We start from the raw sequence: 16257 nt of genomic DNA, 5'->3' as shown, positions 1-16257 counted from the left end.
TGTGTGTGTGTGTACATGGAAATGTTATATTAATTAGAAAGAAGTCAGGTGCTAGGCCATGGCAAGGCTGGTGTATATCGAGTTGATTTGTGTATCATTCAAATTCAGAATAAAAATGTGCTATATTTCTATTAAATCTTTTCATTTGCTAGTTATGTGTTTGCCGAGTGAATCCTTTTCAGCAATATATTCTAGATGAAGGTAGAATTATTTTTTTAATGAATACAATTGAATTTTAATTCAGTTTAATTCATACAGCAAAACATCACAAATATGAGCAATTTGATTTATTAAGAGACTAATTATATTTCAGTTTACAGCTTCCACCAGAGAGCCTGTTTCCTGTAGTTCATGGTTACGCATTTCTTCTCCTGAATAAATGACTTCCTGTGGAGTTTTGTTCCACACCTGGCTCAAGTACACTTAATGACCTGTCTGATTCAGTTGCAATCAATTACACTAAAATCTGCAAGAAGTGGTCTCTCTAGAAATATGAAGTATTGCTTTATTCCTAAAGCTTACATGGACAGTTCAACCCACTGATCTATAGCCTATCTGTAATTTACTCAGGCTACCCTCATATTGTTATAAACCTGCTGAACTGCTGAACATACAGCAGGTATTTTAAAGAATGTAACACAATGGGTTTTGTATAGACTAAAAAAATATAGCAGTTTTCCAAGATGTGTGATTTTATGTTCGACAGAAGTGTTTCGAATGGATGACTTTTGTGTGAACTTCAAAAGAACATTTACAGAACTACAGTATTAAATATTACCATATTAAATTTAGACGTAGCTACCATATTGCGTTTAATTTGTAGATTAAATACATTGCACTTCCATTAAAACATCTCCAAAAAGTAAAGTTGAAGTTAGTTTTTGTTGCATTATACCGCATTGACCAGCAGGAGCCGCAAGCCTGTGATGTTTGTAATTCATTTGTGAACCAATGATTCAGGCTTTGGCTAAATACCTACACCTGCGGTCTTTGCATTTGACGACTACTTAAATGACGCGTTTCCTGTATTTGGTTCATTTCATTGGTCCTGTAAGTGTACGTTTCTGAAATAAGGGTATGTAAAATAAATTTTCTCTGGCTGAGAACAATAAACAACCATTTCATGTTATTGTTTAACATATACGGGAAGTTTTCGGCGACAAATCGCGAGGTCTGGGGCAAAAAACGTCTCGATTTATAGCCAGGACATGATGCATGATACGCGTTAAGGACGCTTTGGCGTTTTAAAGACCTGGGACGTTACTTCCTGTCGCGGGCACGCGCTCTAGAGTGGCTACAGCGCAAATTTTAGGATTATCGTTAAATAAGATAAAATACACATTTAATATAACCAAATTACGTTTATTTTCGTATTAAACATCAAAACAGACATTTAGCGTTTATTTGACTTGTACGCACTTCATATGAATAATAACAAACTTGTATACGTTCTATAGGCTTTTGTATAAATGAAAGCATTACAAGTTATTATTTTATAACTGTATATCATCAAACCAGAAAACTTTCTTTATATGATGCTGCAAGGGTTTGTCAAGTGAAGTGAATTTTAACAGAGAGCTGTGACTTAGTTAAGGTCCGTTACTTCAGTGATCTTTTTCAAGGTGTAGGATCCTTGCTTATGTAGAGTAGGTTACAATATGATGTCTTTGTACTACTGTTACGTGTTTAACAGGTTTACAAGAACAATAAATTGCTTTAAATGGGTATATAAGTACGCAAGGCCTTAGCACATATTTTAATGACCCTTCTCATATCCTTGGAGATACAGAAATATATAATAGGATCAAAACATGCATTTAAAGTGCTCAGCATTAAAGTTGTCATGCGCCAATCAGGATTTTCTTTTTTGACGAAGCCTGCTATGTGTGACGCATTGTAGGGTGCAAAACAAATGGCAAACACGAGGAGGGTCCCCGCAACCAGTCCAATTACCCGGAGTTTACGTTGTCGCTTGAAGAGAGGGCACTTTATCAAATTACAAATTAAACTGATGTAACAGAAGCAGCAGATAGGGAGGGGTAGAAGGAAAAACATCACTACTATACCCAGACGCGCTGGTAGCAGTGCTTTCAGCTGTTTTGCTGTAAAGTTACTGTAACATCTCTGAGGTTCTGCCACCAGATTATTTATATTAGTGGTGTTGTCCACTCCATCAGAATCCGAATATGCCGCCGTGTATGGAAATACTGAAGTAACTACAACTAGCACCCAGATGCAAACGCATATGAGTGTTGTATAAATAATCCTCTTTGGACTTTTATACTTGACCGGAAATGCTACACACACGTAGCGCTCGGCGCTGATTGCTGTCAAGAACAGGCTGCTGGAGTAGAGAGGAGCAAAGAACATCAGCACGCTGAAGCGGCACAGGGCGTCAGGCATCTTCCAAATCATGTCATCTGCGGCCTCTTTCATCTTTAAAGGCAGGAATGTGAGGAAGAAGAGGTCGGAAAGACTGAGGTTCAACACGAAAATGTCAATGGGGATGGGTCTACGGAGGATCTTGCGTATACATAAGCAGAACGCCAGCACAGCGTTAGGAAAACCAATCAGGAATGTAATGATGTATATGGCGAGAAATGCTGTTGAATCTTCTGACATTGTTGTTGGCCTTTGGTGAAGTTATCACCTGCAAGTTCTTAAAACAGCGCCTGTAATATATAAACACACAATTTCTAGATCTATTCTCTTAAATTTTTTCATTTCATGAAAAAGTAGTAGATTTATACTAAAAACAAGTAAAGTTATATTTACCAAAAGTTATTTTTCTAGTCTTGATACAATCAACGGATTCTTTTGAAATGTGCTTCCATAACATGATCTAGACACCTAGATGGCGTAAATACAGTAAACCATAGTATGATTTGCATTCTCTCATTCTCTCATTTCATATGAAAATATGTTTAGAATTGAGTCATTGTTGTACCTTATGAGCTTACCTAATTAAAAATACAGATCATCCGACTGGTTTAGACATCTGTGATCAGTGTAAAGTGCAATTATTTAAAGTCTGGAGCCTTAAATGAAGGGATAGTTATTTTTATTCATTCACCTGTATAATTAATTTTTTTTTAAATTAATTTTTAAGCATTGCTGTACAGCTCTTACCAAGTTCGATTGTCTTAGTGACAATCTAAGTCTGTTTATTTCCAAAATGACACAAAAACACCATTAAGTTACTTACATCTTTCCTTTTTTACAGTTGCACAAATGTGAATTATGAACTGATAGTATGGAAAGATCAGCCTAAAAATTATTTAGAATAATTTCTTTGCTTAAGTGGCTTTTGCATTAAATTAGTTAATATTGATCTGCTAAAAAAAAAAAAACAACTTATCGATTATACAAAACTAACTGTACCAAACAAAAACATAAATGACAATCTTCATTTTTGTCTTCATTAAATCAGGTGTAGGTGTTTTTAAATAATCATTAAATGTAAGATTCTACAAGTAATAGAGCAAAATAAGCATAAAATGCATAAAAGTAATAACTAAATACATATCACGTCAGAACCTTGAAACAATGTTATTTCAAGAAAGCTTTTTATATTTTAGTACAAACTTTGGAGATGTTTTGTAAAAATGACTAATGAATGACCAGTTTTATAGTTGTTTTCTAGTTATAATTAAAACTTATTTTTCTAAGTGAAACAGGTATATTCATTTACATTTACATTTAGTCATTTTGCAGACGCTTTTATCCAAAGCGACTTACAATTGAGAGTACAACAAGCGATTCATTATTCAAGTCATAATACAACATAATTTGAACACAATTTTTATATATATATATATATATATATATATATATATATATATATATATATATATATATATATATATAATCTATTACTCACCAAAACACCTCAGGTTATGCCTTAGGCTTCCGTCTCATTTTAAAACACTCACATAGATGTTTATCAGTTCTCAAACCCTTCCTGGAACGTCATGGACCATCACATGGATGTTTGTCAATGCTTACTCAATATGAAAATTAAGGACTATTGTTTTGTTTACCTCTCGGTGGTAATAATATGAGGCCCAAAATTAATGTAATGTTTTAAATGTAAAAAAAAAATGGATCATTATGGTCCTGCAAATAGTCCCGGAGAATGTAAGAGCAATTTAATTTATATTTACAATACAACAATACAATGCAATTCAAATTTTACGCATCCACATTATACATTTTATAGTACAAGTATTACAGAATAAGTGTTTCACAGAATAGTTACAAGTCTCCACAGAACCGCTTCAAAGTTAATATAGACCTTTCCTCGTGTTTAAAAAGATCCATTAGAGGTTGGTATTTGACATTTCTTAGTAATTATAATAACTTACTATTGTTTATGTTTTTGGTTAAAATCCCTAAAAACATAGTCATATATTACAGAGGCAAACATAAGTGAAAAGAACAAGCTGTGCGTAAATAGCTTCCATCTTGGAAAATATTATAAGAACAAGCACTCGCATCCATTTTCTTTAACAACCACACTGACAGGTTTAAAAAAATCCATGTTCATTTATTTCCATGAGTTTCTTGCTCTACCCTAATCAGGTCACTTTTGTGGATGTGTCTGCATTGTTTGCTCTTGCTTTGTCATCTTTAGGTTGACCATGGCTTAATACTGAGGCAGCCTGTGTCGTTGTTGTTTGAGGGTTGCTGGAAGCCCTGTTGCAGTGATTCTGATGATACTTGCATGATTCGTTCCTTCGTTTGTGGCACACTCGGTCCACTAAATCCCTCGGCGTCCACGGCGAAAGCATCAACATGACCACAGGCTCAAGAAACACATTGCAGGAGCAAGAAAGCATGGCTTCACTTCTCCACTCCACATTAGTGTACAAGACAAAGCCCACCACGTGGGAAACATTGTATGGCAAATAACAGACCACGAATACTACTAAAGTGGACAGTGCAATGGCTAGCACCCTTCTTTTCCCAACAGAGGGCAAAGCAGAGTGTCTGACGAGCACAAGGCAGCGCAGTGTGCAAAAAGCGGACAAAACAAGCGGCACCAGGAAGAGCAGCAGTGCCATCTCCAGGCGTAATGGCACCAACACTTCCAACTGCTCCTGGGTGAAGTTTTCATAGCATGCCGAGACATTCTCCCCTGATAAAGACACAAAATGACCCCCTCCTTCAGCAATGTAAGCAAAACCCAAGTGTACAAGCACTAAAAGCCACAAGATGGCGCTCACCAGGCATGAGGTACGCGCCCGGCGGTAGAGTTTGTAAGTTATGGGATAAGCAATACTCAGATAACGGCCCACGACGACTGCTGTGAGGATCAAACTGCTACCATAGACCGAAGAAAACAGAAAGAAGCTGTAAACGGGACAAACCGCAGCTGGAAGGGCCCAACCTTGAAGCGTCTCGGCCACTTTTACTGGCATCCACAAGACTAGAGCCAGGTTTGCCACACACAGGTTTAGAGCGTAGACTACGTTGGGGGTGGCACCGTGTTTTCGAGCCTTACGGATGTACACGAAAAGAACAAGGAGATTGCCGGGAAGTCCGAGCAAGAAGGTCAAGATGTAGATAAACAATGAGACGAAGCTGGACGCTGTCAACTCCATGTCAGATCAGTTTGTCGATTCGTAGCTCACTTAGTTGAGTTAACTAATGCCTCCTATTTACAGGCTCTCCATTGGTTGCAAATATTCCCGTTTATTCCATATGGAGGAATAGCCGTTCCTGAATAAAATAAAGTGCTGAACACTCTCCAATCTGCGTGAAGAAAAAACATGAAGACAATAAGGAAGTTCGTATTTGCACAAAAGTTCGTATTTATTTGGGATGGGGGGCGTGGAAGGGGCGTTAGATGGGCTGTTAGTGCATCTAAGAGCTTGAATTGGTCCGATATGAGGTGAGGGGATGGGTACTTAATGCAGCAAAATGCCATTTATATGGTCTTACGTTGCCTTATTTGCCCTTGGTGCACACGCACAATCGGGTCCCTTTAGTGAAATGATTCAGAATAATTGAGCTTTGCAGGAAGCTGAGCCCATCCAGCCGTGACGCTGTCACTTGAAATGAACTGGACGGTTAAACCATTAAAGCTGTAAACTCACTAGGAGTCTGTTTGGGGATGTCATTCAGGAAAGGCTATTGCATACAACGAATTAACTTGATGCTTTTATAGCACCTTGCAAAAAGCCTTTGGATCAGTTTGATCATACTGGCTGTACAGTCGAAGTCGAACTTTACAATCTGCAAAAATGAGAGGGATCATACAAAATCCATGTTGTGCAGAACTGACCTAAATAATATATGTCCCATAAAAGATGTTTACATAAAGTCCACAAGAGAAAATAGTTGAAGTTATAAAAATGACCCCATTCAAAAGTTTACTTGCATACACTTGATCCTAATTTTTTTTTTTTTTGTTTAATCCTTAAAACTTCTTTGTCCTGAACTGCCTGCCATTCTTCATTAAAAAAATCTTCAGTTCCCAAAAACTGAGAGACTTCCAATTATTACAGAAGGATCAAACACCCACTGAAAAATTATGTATTAACATCCAGTGGTGAAAACTTTTGGAAATTGAAGATCAGGGTAAATTTAACTTATGTTGTCTTTTGTTCTGTAGTCTCTGCAGTACTAAATAAATAAAAAAAAACATTTTTAACTAAAAATTTAATTTGTTTCAAATGTTTTCACCCCCTTATTGTTGAAAAGGACTCAAATACACAAAGATGATGGAAAACCAAATTTTTGGGACCTGCAGTTTAACTGTTCAGGACACGCAAGGGACTGATGATTACACAAAAAAACAGCGGTGGATCATTCAGGTAGCAACACAGTAATAATGATTGTACATTTTAAACAATACCAGCTCAAACCAAGCATGCATGCGTAACCACAACAAAGAAAGCTCATCAACTGTGTACAAGCCTCAATTTTTGGTATATAAGAACATTTATAAACGGCAAAACAACAATTCTATATCAACACCAAAGGTAGCACCTTAGTTTTCATATAATGGCATTTAAATCTAAACTGATCATACTCTTGTGACCAACCACGATTTGAGCTCTGTCATATTTGCCATGCACTTAACCTTGTTAAAAAATACCTTCCTCCTTGTTATTTCGCATAGACGTAAAGACTCCCATTTAGATACATTAGTGTAGCAGTTAACTTCAACAGAACTGATAAATCCTCACCAGTGGATAGGCATAGATTTTTGTGTCACCCATTCTTTTATCATGTTCATCACTGAGAGTCAAAGTCCAGTCTAAATAGAGGCTTTCATTTGACATTATCTTCTCTTCCCAGACATAAAACCGAAATCTGTTGACAGATGGATTAACGCTGTTGTTGTAAAGGTCTGTGAAAACAAAAAAGGCCATTTAACAATATAACACAATGCTTCACATGCAGTTTACTATGAGTCAAGAACATAATCATTTATACAACTATTAAAACATGTTAGTATGTTTTCATATTTAAGATATTTGCTCCATTCTTACTCGTAAAAATCAAATAAATGTTTGAAATGTCATACTTAGAAACCATGCAATTAATAAACAGTTTCCATCCTCTCTCTGACCAATTAAATTGCCCATTTTTGCAGCTCAACTGGTAGAACGTAGCACTGGCAGCACCAAAGGTTTGGGTTTAATTCCCAGACAATACAAGTACTGATAAAATGTATCCCTTGATCACACTGTAAACCTCTTTGGTTAAAAGGGTCTATCTACTATACTTCCTCTTCATTACCTCACCCTGAGCTAGATTAAGTTGCTAAATGTCACACCTACGCAATTGACTTGTGTATGATCCTGTGTCAATATGTTCATTTGTCTGACGTCAAAATGTTGTGGATGTTTATGTGTCCATAGTTTTCGTGTAATTGGCCTGCTTTTACAATGTTGCCACGTGTTGATTTATGTATTTTTTTTGGTTTTAAAGATTTGACATACTGCATGAATTGTATTTCACTGAAGTGCGTGTATTTAAACATTTTGCTCATTTTATACTTTTCCACCGATTGTGCTGGATGATGAGGTTTTTCAGTAATTGGGCACTTTATGAAAACAGACTTTGTTTTCTTCTTTATAGTGATATTCAAATTGAAACTGTGCATAATGCATAGCAGTGACTGACTGTAAAAGATGTATTTAAGGTACGTCATATTTTAGACTAGAGAAAGTTTTGAGTTATTTCTGCTTATTTCAAGAGATGAAGTAAAATTTGATTTCTCATGCTCTTTGAATCTATTTAGAATAAAAGTCTGGTCACATTATTTAACTAAAAAAACAAAAAAAACATCCACTCTCAGTAGTGTAGAGATATATAAAGAACTGCACAGATATCAATCATTTTCAATCCTAACACTTTCAACTTAAAGAAAAGTGAAGTCTGTGTGGGAGACTTTTATGGTAAGGTGACAAGACGTGCCACTTCCCATGACATCTAAGTACCAAAAGAGCTATAGAGAGCAGAGCACTGAGATGTCATACAACAGTCTACCTGTGGCAAAACATGGTTATTTCTGTCAGGACTTTATATATGGGTGCTGTGAAAGGATCCACATCTACATATCTCTATCCACCTTTTTCTTCAATGCAGAAGTAAGCCTATGGGTAGTTTTGTAAGACTAAAAATAGCTGGATGCGGAAGCTAAACCACAGAACCCAAAGAATTTACAAATGGGTGCACACATTTTTATGTCAAGACTTTTTTTTTAGAAAATGTTCAGATTTTAGCCAATCCGAAAATCCTTGGCAGAGCATGTTTCCGCGAAGTGGCACATCTGGTCACCTATTTTTATGCCCTCATGTGAAACTCCTCCTGTATTCATGTGGGAATGGCTGGATTTTTCCCATAAAATTTTGCTGAGCAATGGAAAATGTGACGTCGCTTTAAGTATGAGGTACGAAACAGTGTGTCGGCTCAAGCAAGGTCCAGCTTGTGTCTGCCACTGGAATTGGTGAGAGGCACCACAGCTGAGGGCAGACCCTCAGTCTGGACCCCCAGAGTCAGGCGCTGCCGGGTCTGGCTGCTGCGCTGCTCCAGCGACAGGGCGTCGTGCTTACGAGACAAATCCTCTATCATCTGAGCTTCGTGCTGTTTCAGAGACTGCAGAGAGTGCCTGCCAATCAAAGGTGTTCTCAGGTCAGACTTTTTTGAATTCGCGGTATGTATATAAAATACAAAGAGAAGCTGTGACTAGACTCACTGGGCCTGTGCTAACTTCTGTTTCAGTGCCAGAATGGTGGCTTCCAGCTGCTTGGCTTCATCCACCAAACCAAACTGAACCTGGGAGTAACAGGTAATGAAATAACCAATTAAAACAGCAGATTAAGATGGATCGTCATTTCAGTCCATCTTATTTTTTAACGTAAGGATGGGTTTTGTAACCATTTGGAACTTTGCAAGGCTTCTGGCTTGATGTTGCAAACTGTTATTTGTAATGTTACGTTTAATATCGTATTATATTTCAATTATCACAATCATAAATAATAATACACTTCATTATTATTCTAGATATTTAACTATCCTCCTTATCCATGTTACGATTAGGTTTAATTTCATCTTTCGAAATTTGAGGCATTGACCAAAGAAAGAGAACTTTTATGCATCTTCACACGATAGACCTTTTTGCCTACAAAATTTTGACAAATTTTTACTATTGAGACTGCACCTTTACGCAAGTTGACAATCAGCTGGTTGTGGAGTTTACCTCATCTCGGCACAGGTCCATGCCAGGCCTCTTTATCCTGTTCTCTAGACGTGTGTGGACCAGCTTTAGAGGAGCCGTCTTGGCCTGCATATCTTCCTCTAGGCCACAAATGTCCTTCTCCAGCTCGGCGATCTCTTCTTGAGTCTGAAAGATATCGGCACACATACTAAAATAAAAGAAGGAAAAATGCTCTATTTCTTCTGCTCATTCATTACCACATAGCACTCTGGATTGCTACTTTCTGTTGTTACACTTCTAGAAATATTTGAATAATCACTTACGCAGCCCCCAACAACCACTACGCTAGCTACACATCTTTTGTATCACTCCACAGTCTGTTTTCTTACATAGTATACACTCAATTCAGTGTCAATGTATTGATTTTTTTTTTTCGGGAAGTCATATAACAGGAGGATATTTTGCAGTCCACTGGTCATTATTACAAAATAAACCCCTTCAGGGTAATACAAAATCTTTTACACCTCATTTGATCATCCTGTGGGGTTTATTTGGGAATAAAGACCAACTGACCCATATTTAGTTGTGCGTAAAGCACTTTCTTCAACTCCTTTAACTCCCCTATTCTGAATGAGAGTTCATTTTCAGTTTTATTGCATATTCAGAAACACCGTAATGAAGGGGGAGAATAAAGAAGAGGCCTTACTGTTTTTAGCTGCCATTGCATTTCGTAATAGGCCTGTTCCTCGTGGTGTGTTCGTTTACGGAGAGCAAACTCCACTGCCATTCTTTGGGCCTCCAAATCATTCTGCACCTAAGAGAGATGATGCGTGGAGTGGATGTATATAATATTAAAAGTTTGTCCTGTTACAAAGTTGAACTGCAAGTCATTTTGAACATCTCAAAAGTCTCAAAATAGTGTAATAAAAGCTCAGATGTGGCACCTGCGCTCTTGTGATGTTGTTGTTTTCTCTTATCTGCACAGAGGCCTGCATCTCTTCTTTAGCTCGGGTAATATTGTATCGGCTAAACTGCTCCCACTGCTGAGGAGTTGTGGAACTGCAGACAAAAAATATACATGAACATTTTTGAGTCGACGTACAAAATATAAAAACAGGAAAAATACTACAGACATTTTTACTTTATGATTATGATATCGTAATTCAACAATATCATTACCAAATAGGGTTGACGTTCAAAAGTGAAGGTTTATACTAAATACCTATTTGAGATCCCTTTATAGAACTTGGCTTTTAATATAGTCTCTGGATGTTTAAATATAATTAATATGTTAAGACAGCGCTTTACAGGTTACTCTTAATCTCACCCGGGGGGCACTCTCGTGGGGTTTGGCTTTAGAGAGATCTCAGGTGACCGTATAGTGAGAGATAAGCATGACATGTCCACATCAAGGGCCTCTATTTTATCCTGAAGGTCAGTGGTCAGCTGTTGCCGTGCTTCCTGTAAGCGACTAAAAAGATACGCTGAGATTAGCGACCACATAGTCTTCATATCAACAGACAAAAGTCAAGGTAAGTATGACTGTCATTAAACAAAGCAGATGGATGATTACAAACCGATTACTGTCTATCTGAATGTACTTACCACAGCTGTTCAAAAGACTGATCGATGCACTGCTGAAGGATGCGTTGTGCTCCATCAATCACCTCTACCTCCTTCTTCAGTTCAGCTTCTACAGGGTCACTGATCAGCTCCTTGCCTCGACGACCTTCCCTGATGTTCAAGCACTCCGCTGTGACTTCAAGGGGCAGAACAGTGGCAGCAAGGGCTCGCTCTGTCTCCTCCTTGGACTAAATGCAATGGTTTTTTTGGGCTCATTATTACACCTGAGATTCTTATATATATATATATATATATATATATATATATATATATATATATATATATATATATATATATATACACATATCATTTTCATAATCGTGTAAAAAACTAAATAAAACATTGCAATCTTGGACTGAATTGCAATCGTGTGTTTGGGTCACATATTTGTAGCAATAACCAAAAATAAAGTTTTATTTTATTCCAAGAATCATTAGGATATTAAAAGGTTTGTGTTCTATTAAAATATTTTAATATAAATGTATATATTAAAAATGTGATTAAATAATCAAACATTTGATTAGTAATATGCTTTACTGAGAACTTCAGTCAGACAACTTTAAATGTGATTTTCTCAGTATTTAGGTTTTTTTGCACCCACAGATTCCAGTTTTCAAATAGTCGTATCTCTGCCAAATATTGATCCTAGCGAACCTTACACCAAACGGGAAGATAATTTATTCAGTTTTAAGATGTTCTCAGTTTCGAAAAATTTACACTCAGTTTCCAGGGTCACATATTGTAAGACACAGGCACCAGTTCCTCTGATTAGATTGCCATCGGAATGTTTTTAAAACTGGCATTTCAAGGTCCATAACAAAAGCACATATAGTTGCATTAAGATAACTTTGAAAGAATATGGTTTAAGGACTGATTCACCAGAGTAAGAGCGTCCATTTCTGCGTCCACTTGCTGGGCACAAGCTTTCAGACTGTCCTTCCAGCGCGTGACGTCATCGACCCGGTCACTCAGCCGCCTGCTGCTGTCATACTCGTCCCAGTTCGTCTGATGACAATTACAGTCAAATATAATTAGCGCTACAGTCTTTTTTGCACCCTGTCGAACGGCTCTCGGACCGTTACCTTGATGGTCGTCTCATTACGCAGGGCTCTTCCTTCCTGGCGTGTCTCGTGTGAAATGTCGCGCTTGTTCTCGGCAGTGTGTGAGATCTGTTTATTATTAGTCGCCCAGTCGGACACGCTGTAACGCAAGCCTGGCTTCGAGCTCAGAGTGGCCATGTTTGCTGGTATCATAGAAACAAAAGGACAAAAAAAAAAAAAAAAAAAGCTCTAGTAAACAGGCAAATGGTTAATCATCTGATTCTTTTTACCACTCTTGATTTGGCGAGTTGCATAAACTCATAACTACTCATAACTATAATATATATATATATATATATATATATATATATATATATATATATATATATATATATATATATATATATATTTTTATTATTATTTATTTATTTTTATTTTTTTATTTATTTATTTTTTAGTTGGTCAAACTAATTCTTAAGACAGTCTTACATGGGGCCTAAGTTCGTGCAAATATTTTTAATTGATTATTGGACATTATCAACCCATCAATTAAAATTCAATCTGGTAAACTTTTCTTTTCTGCATTTTAAGAAGCATCACATTTTAGTAAAAAGAAATGCTACTAGTAACAATTGCAAATGATGACACATTGTTTAGTAACGCATTTGACGCATAAATCATCAGAGCGATTAAAGACCAAAAAAAAAAAAAAAAATCTGTCAGAGAAAGCAATAGCACTCTGATATTCGATGTGACATTACATGCAAATAAGTTTTACTTTTACCGTGTTTCCTGCGTTTATCATATAGGCTACGCCTGTGTGTATTTTAAGTTAAACTTAGGAAAACGTGAATGGAAATAGTTTCTGCACCTAAAATATACCGCGACTTATATATTCATGCACATTTAAAAGTAAAATGTCATTTGGAAACCACTTGACCTACCGAAACTGATGCAGCGTTCAGAAGTGTTGTCAGTCGCTGTTGTGAGAGCAGCAGTAAACACAGTAAGCGGGTCTCTTGGTAACGGGACGAAGCGACTGCAGCTTATTGAATCATTTATACAGCATAGCGACACTCACTCACTGAGTCATCATCTCACCGTGACACGTGCCCATGACCACTCAGAAATCCCAAAATTACTTGAGGTTTGATCAATTACATTTTTCCAGAAACGTTTAATCACTCAGTAACCATGGCAAACACGTTCACTTCTCATTTTTTTTTATTTAGAAAATGTACAAACTTTATTTTAAAAAATATTATTCATAGCCCATTCATTCGGTTTGAATATACATACAATTAATTATCTATATACTTACAGCTATGCGATGCAAATTATTTTCATATTGCATTTTTTTAATCCTCTACCGTATCTGTATGCATCTACGTTATTAATTGGTCAAAATGATTCATAAATATTTCTGTGCACAATTCACTGAATGATTGTTTTGTTATCAGTTGGTTTGCTTTGTGTCTATTCAAATTTGTTTCACAAACACAAGAAAATGTGTTCCACCTGTGAACACGAATTAGAAATAAATTGTAGTTGTAAATGTATCACGTTTGCAGTTAGATAATAAAAGACGGAGTTTCTACAGATAGTCCATCTCTGCCGTCTCGAGATGTTTTGTGATGTGGTTCAGTATATATTTTTCATTTGCTTCTTCTTTCAAGTAAAAATGAGATCCGGGAAGCATCTGCACAGTGAATTCGCCACTTGTCACGTCCTTCCAGGCTAAAAAGAAAAAGAGACACAATGCAAGAACTAAATGCTTGTAGATTATGGCAAAATCATGTAAAGTAGTTTACCACTTTATGAAACTATTTATCTGTCACCTTGTAAGTCATGGGGTGCATCCTCTTTTCCGTCGAAGCATGATACTGGACACGACAGGAAGGGTGTTGATGGTCTACTACATCTGCCGGACAGATTGTATTATATGTAATTTCGTTCCACGCAACATATGTTGTTTTCTTACAATAAAGAAAGACACTGTGCCCACCTATAATTGTCCACTACACAGAGATCTGCTTTCAGCGCAGGTAAGAAGAGTCTGGCGAGCTCAGCATTGGCCAGTATCTCTGGTGGCGTGCCTCCAATAGACGTGACCCACGCGAGAAACTCTTCATCTGACAGACGACTTCTTCTTGGCGCCTCCAGTCTTGCTTCAGACTTTCATGTATTTATAACCCAGACGTAAGCATTTAAATGTATGTACGTAGACACAGAGGTATAGTTTAACAATAGGCTGATAATGAAATATAATTTAAATAAACCACAATGCACAACACTGAGGCTTACGTATGGTGCAGAGGCTCCGGAGAGAAACATGTGGATTGGCTCAAGGTTGTAGACTTTCTTTACGTGCTCAGCAAAAGCAAAACAGGTCATAGCTCCAAAGCTACAGAAAGAAGTTGAAAATGAACAGCTATACATTCGCCTTTTATAATATCTGTCATGCTCTGGCCCATGTTGTTTCAAGTGCGTTTCCCAAAAATGCATATAATAACATATAACAATATATAAAAAGTCTCATTTTAATATACTATATAATACATATAACAATATATATAGCAAGCCACTTTTTTATCCCTATTTTATCCAGTCTTAAAGCCTCTGTCCTACATTACTTCTTCTATTTATTTTTTCCTTCAGTCACTTAAGACTTAGATGTCTATCTGCTCATTTTTTAATTTCTTTTTGATAAAAAAATAAGTACAATAAGAATCAGTTTTAATTATCACCAGATTGCACTTGAATAAAATTATAGCAAAATTCAAAACTTGAATAAAATGATGTTATTGTTTTATATATACCTTTTATATCCTGCTACTTTGGCTACATTTTCCTGTTACTTTTAACAGTGTCACAAACCTGTGTCCAAACAGTGCAAACGGCTTTTCTTTGAGATGTGGAAGAAGCACACCAATGACCTCTTCAATGAGTTCCTGCATATTTTGGAAAAATGGTTCCTTGGCTCTCCCTTCTCTGCCTGGCAGTCGAACTGAGTACACTGACAAAAAAAAATACAACGAATGCAAAAACCGCAACTGATATTCATATTTAAATGTATTTGTTCGATTGATTGTTTTAAGTAGTGGAGTTACCTTCAATAGAGCTGTTGAGAGTTTTGGCCCAGCGAGCGTAATGGATCGAGCCTCCACCCGCCCAGGGAAAACAGATGAGACGGGCCGAAGCATCTGGGTGCTTGTTGAAGCAGGTTATGACTTTATCCATTCCTCTGAAACATTACGACATGAATTAATAATCACTTGTCCTAGGCAAAACTGTCAATTAATAAAACACATATATGAAATGCAGTTATCTGGTCATGCCTATGGTCTGATGCCACATATGGAAGACTAGAAAAGAAACATGAAAAAGGATTGAATGTACCCTGCAGTGCTTTTATTTACCTGGAGAGAATATTCCACATGTTATGATTTTTATGTTATTGATCTCAATGCTCGTTCAACTTAATTTTAGCTTAATTAATCACATGCATATAAGAGAATAACATTTTAATAAAACAGCACGTGCAAACAGGGTTTGAGCTTTTTGTAGTTTATCGTCACGACTTTATGCAGCTAGCTATTTACGTTACTTAAATATGTAAGCTATTGATTTGTGCCCTAATGGTTTAATCTTTCGCATGGGATGATTTAAGAAAATAATTTTTTTATTAATGTATTAATTTTAACCGAAGTGCAACAAAAGGATTAATAAAACCAGCAGAGCCTACTGTTCTCACGTTTATAGTGCAGAATACATCCTGTACAATCTTCTTCTCTGGTAATGAAATACAATGCTAAGCACACTGCTGCCATCTGTAGATCATAGTTTGTATTGTTTGTCTTACTTGTATTGTGGGTTTTTCTTCTTCTTCACAATTTATAAAACAAATATATACCACACTAG

General features: G+C 36.6%; 4 protein-coding genes and 1 long non-coding RNA gene across 7 annotated transcripts; 1 reads left to right on the top strand and 4 right to left on the bottom strand.

Annotated features, from left to right (window-relative positions):
* Nucleotides 1–1618: 1618 nt before the first annotated feature.
* si:dkey-211g8.7 (uncharacterized protein LOC794123 homolog) lies at nucleotides 1619–2661 on the bottom strand. The gene has a single exon (XM_043218412.1). It carries the CDS (start codon nucleotides 2620–2622, stop codon nucleotides 1717–1719), a length of 906 nt encoding a protein of 301 aa, XP_043074347.1. The 5' UTR covers nucleotides 2623–2661; the 3' UTR covers nucleotides 1619–1716.
* A 1472-nt stretch (nucleotides 2662–4133) lies between these two features.
* si:dkey-211g8.9 (free fatty acid receptor 3) lies at nucleotides 4134–5623 on the bottom strand. 2 transcript variants are annotated; one of them, XM_043217003.1, is made up of 2 exons: nucleotides 5226–5363; nucleotides 4134–5137 (listed from the first exon to the last, which is right to left on the bottom strand). In XM_043217003.1, the coding sequence occupies exons 1-2, from the start codon at nucleotides 5230–5232 to the stop codon at nucleotides 4578–4580; spliced, it is 567 nt and encodes a 188-aa protein (XP_043072938.1). In that variant the 5' UTR covers nucleotides 5233–5363; the 3' UTR covers nucleotides 4134–4577. The 2 variants fall into 2 exon arrangements, with proteins under 2 accessions (XP_043072938.1, XP_043072937.1); XM_043217002.1 differs by having other exon boundaries at nucleotides 4134–5623.
* Nucleotides 5624–7210: 1587 nt separating this feature from the next.
* tekt2 (tektin 2 (testicular)) lies at nucleotides 7211–13346 on the bottom strand. The gene is made up of 10 exons (XM_043217001.1): nucleotides 13281–13346; nucleotides 12379–12539; nucleotides 12176–12301; nucleotides 11279–11484; nucleotides 11001–11144; nucleotides 10618–10732; nucleotides 10380–10487; nucleotides 9716–9859; nucleotides 9212–9291; nucleotides 7211–9124 (listed from the first exon to the last, which is right to left on the bottom strand). The coding sequence occupies exons 2-10, from the start codon at nucleotides 12532–12534 to the stop codon at nucleotides 8926–8928; spliced, it is 1278 nt and encodes a 425-aa protein (XP_043072936.1). The 5' UTR covers nucleotides 12535–12539; nucleotides 13281–13346; the 3' UTR covers nucleotides 7211–8925.
* Nucleotides 9016–11424, top strand: LOC122323277. Its single transcript, XR_006246988.1, has 4 exons — nucleotides 9016–9147; nucleotides 9238–9304; nucleotides 11108–11205; nucleotides 11284–11424. It is a non-coding gene; the product is annotated as an uncharacterized LOC122323277 (long non-coding RNA).
* A 196-nt stretch (nucleotides 13347–13542) lies between the features above and the next one.
* olah (oleoyl-ACP hydrolase) lies at nucleotides 13543–16219 on the bottom strand. 2 transcript variants are annotated; one of them, XM_043217209.1, is made up of 7 exons: nucleotides 16091–16219; nucleotides 15447–15580; nucleotides 15214–15352; nucleotides 14641–14740; nucleotides 14342–14511; nucleotides 14175–14257; nucleotides 13543–14073 (listed from the first exon to the last, which is right to left on the bottom strand). In XM_043217209.1, exons 2-7 carry the CDS (start codon nucleotides 15574–15576, stop codon nucleotides 13931–13933), a joined length of 765 nt encoding a protein of 254 aa, XP_043073144.1. In that variant the 5' UTR covers nucleotides 15577–15580; nucleotides 16091–16219; the 3' UTR covers nucleotides 13543–13930. The 2 variants fall into 2 exon arrangements, with proteins under 2 accessions (XP_043073144.1, XP_043073143.1); XM_043217208.1 differs by lacking the exon at nucleotides 16091–16219 and adding an exon at nucleotides 15756–16084.
* Nucleotides 16220–16257: the final 38 nt, after the last annotated feature.

The sequence above is a fragment of the Puntigrus tetrazona genome, chromosome 19 (assembly GCF_018831695.1).
Source record: "Puntigrus tetrazona isolate hp1 chromosome 19, ASM1883169v1, whole genome shotgun sequence".
Classification (NCBI taxonomy): Eukaryota; Metazoa; Chordata; class Actinopteri; order Cypriniformes; family Cyprinidae; genus Puntigrus; species Puntigrus tetrazona.
Note: the sequence above shows the minus strand (reverse complement) of the source record. Positions and strands in the feature narration are given on the sequence as shown.

Bases quoted from the DNA above. Each gene is read 5' to 3' on its own strand.
- si:dkey-211g8.7 (XM_043218412.1), bottom strand. From the start codon at position 2,622: ATGTCAGAAGATTCAACAGCATTTCTCGCCATATACATCATTACATTC.
- si:dkey-211g8.9 (XM_043217002.1), bottom strand. From the start codon at position 5,603: ATGGAGTTGACAGCGTCCAGCTTCGTCTCATTGTTTATCTACATCTTG.
- tekt2 (XM_043217001.1), bottom strand. From the start codon at position 12,534: ATGGCCACTCTGAGCTCGAAGCCAGGCTTGCGTTACAGCGTGTCCGAC. The intron at 11,485-12,175 runs GTGAATCAGTCC...CATTGCATTTAG, and splicing joins AAATGGACGCTCTTACTCTG to TCCAAGGAGGAGACAGAGCG. The intron at 9,860-10,379 runs GTAAGGCCTCTT...GATATCTTTCAG, and splicing joins TGCAATGGCAGCTAAAAACA to ACTCAAGAAGAGATCGCCGA.
- olah (XM_043217208.1), bottom strand. From the start codon at position 15,775: ATGTGGAATATTCTCTCCAG. The intron at 14,741-15,213 runs GTTTGTGACACT...TTCTTTCTGTAG, and splicing joins TTTGCACTGTTTGGACACAG to CTTTGGAGCTATGACCTGTT. The intron at 14,074-14,174 runs GTGACAGATAAA...TTTTCTTTTTAG, and splicing joins TGCACCCCATGACTTACAAG to CCTGGAAGGACGTGACAAGT.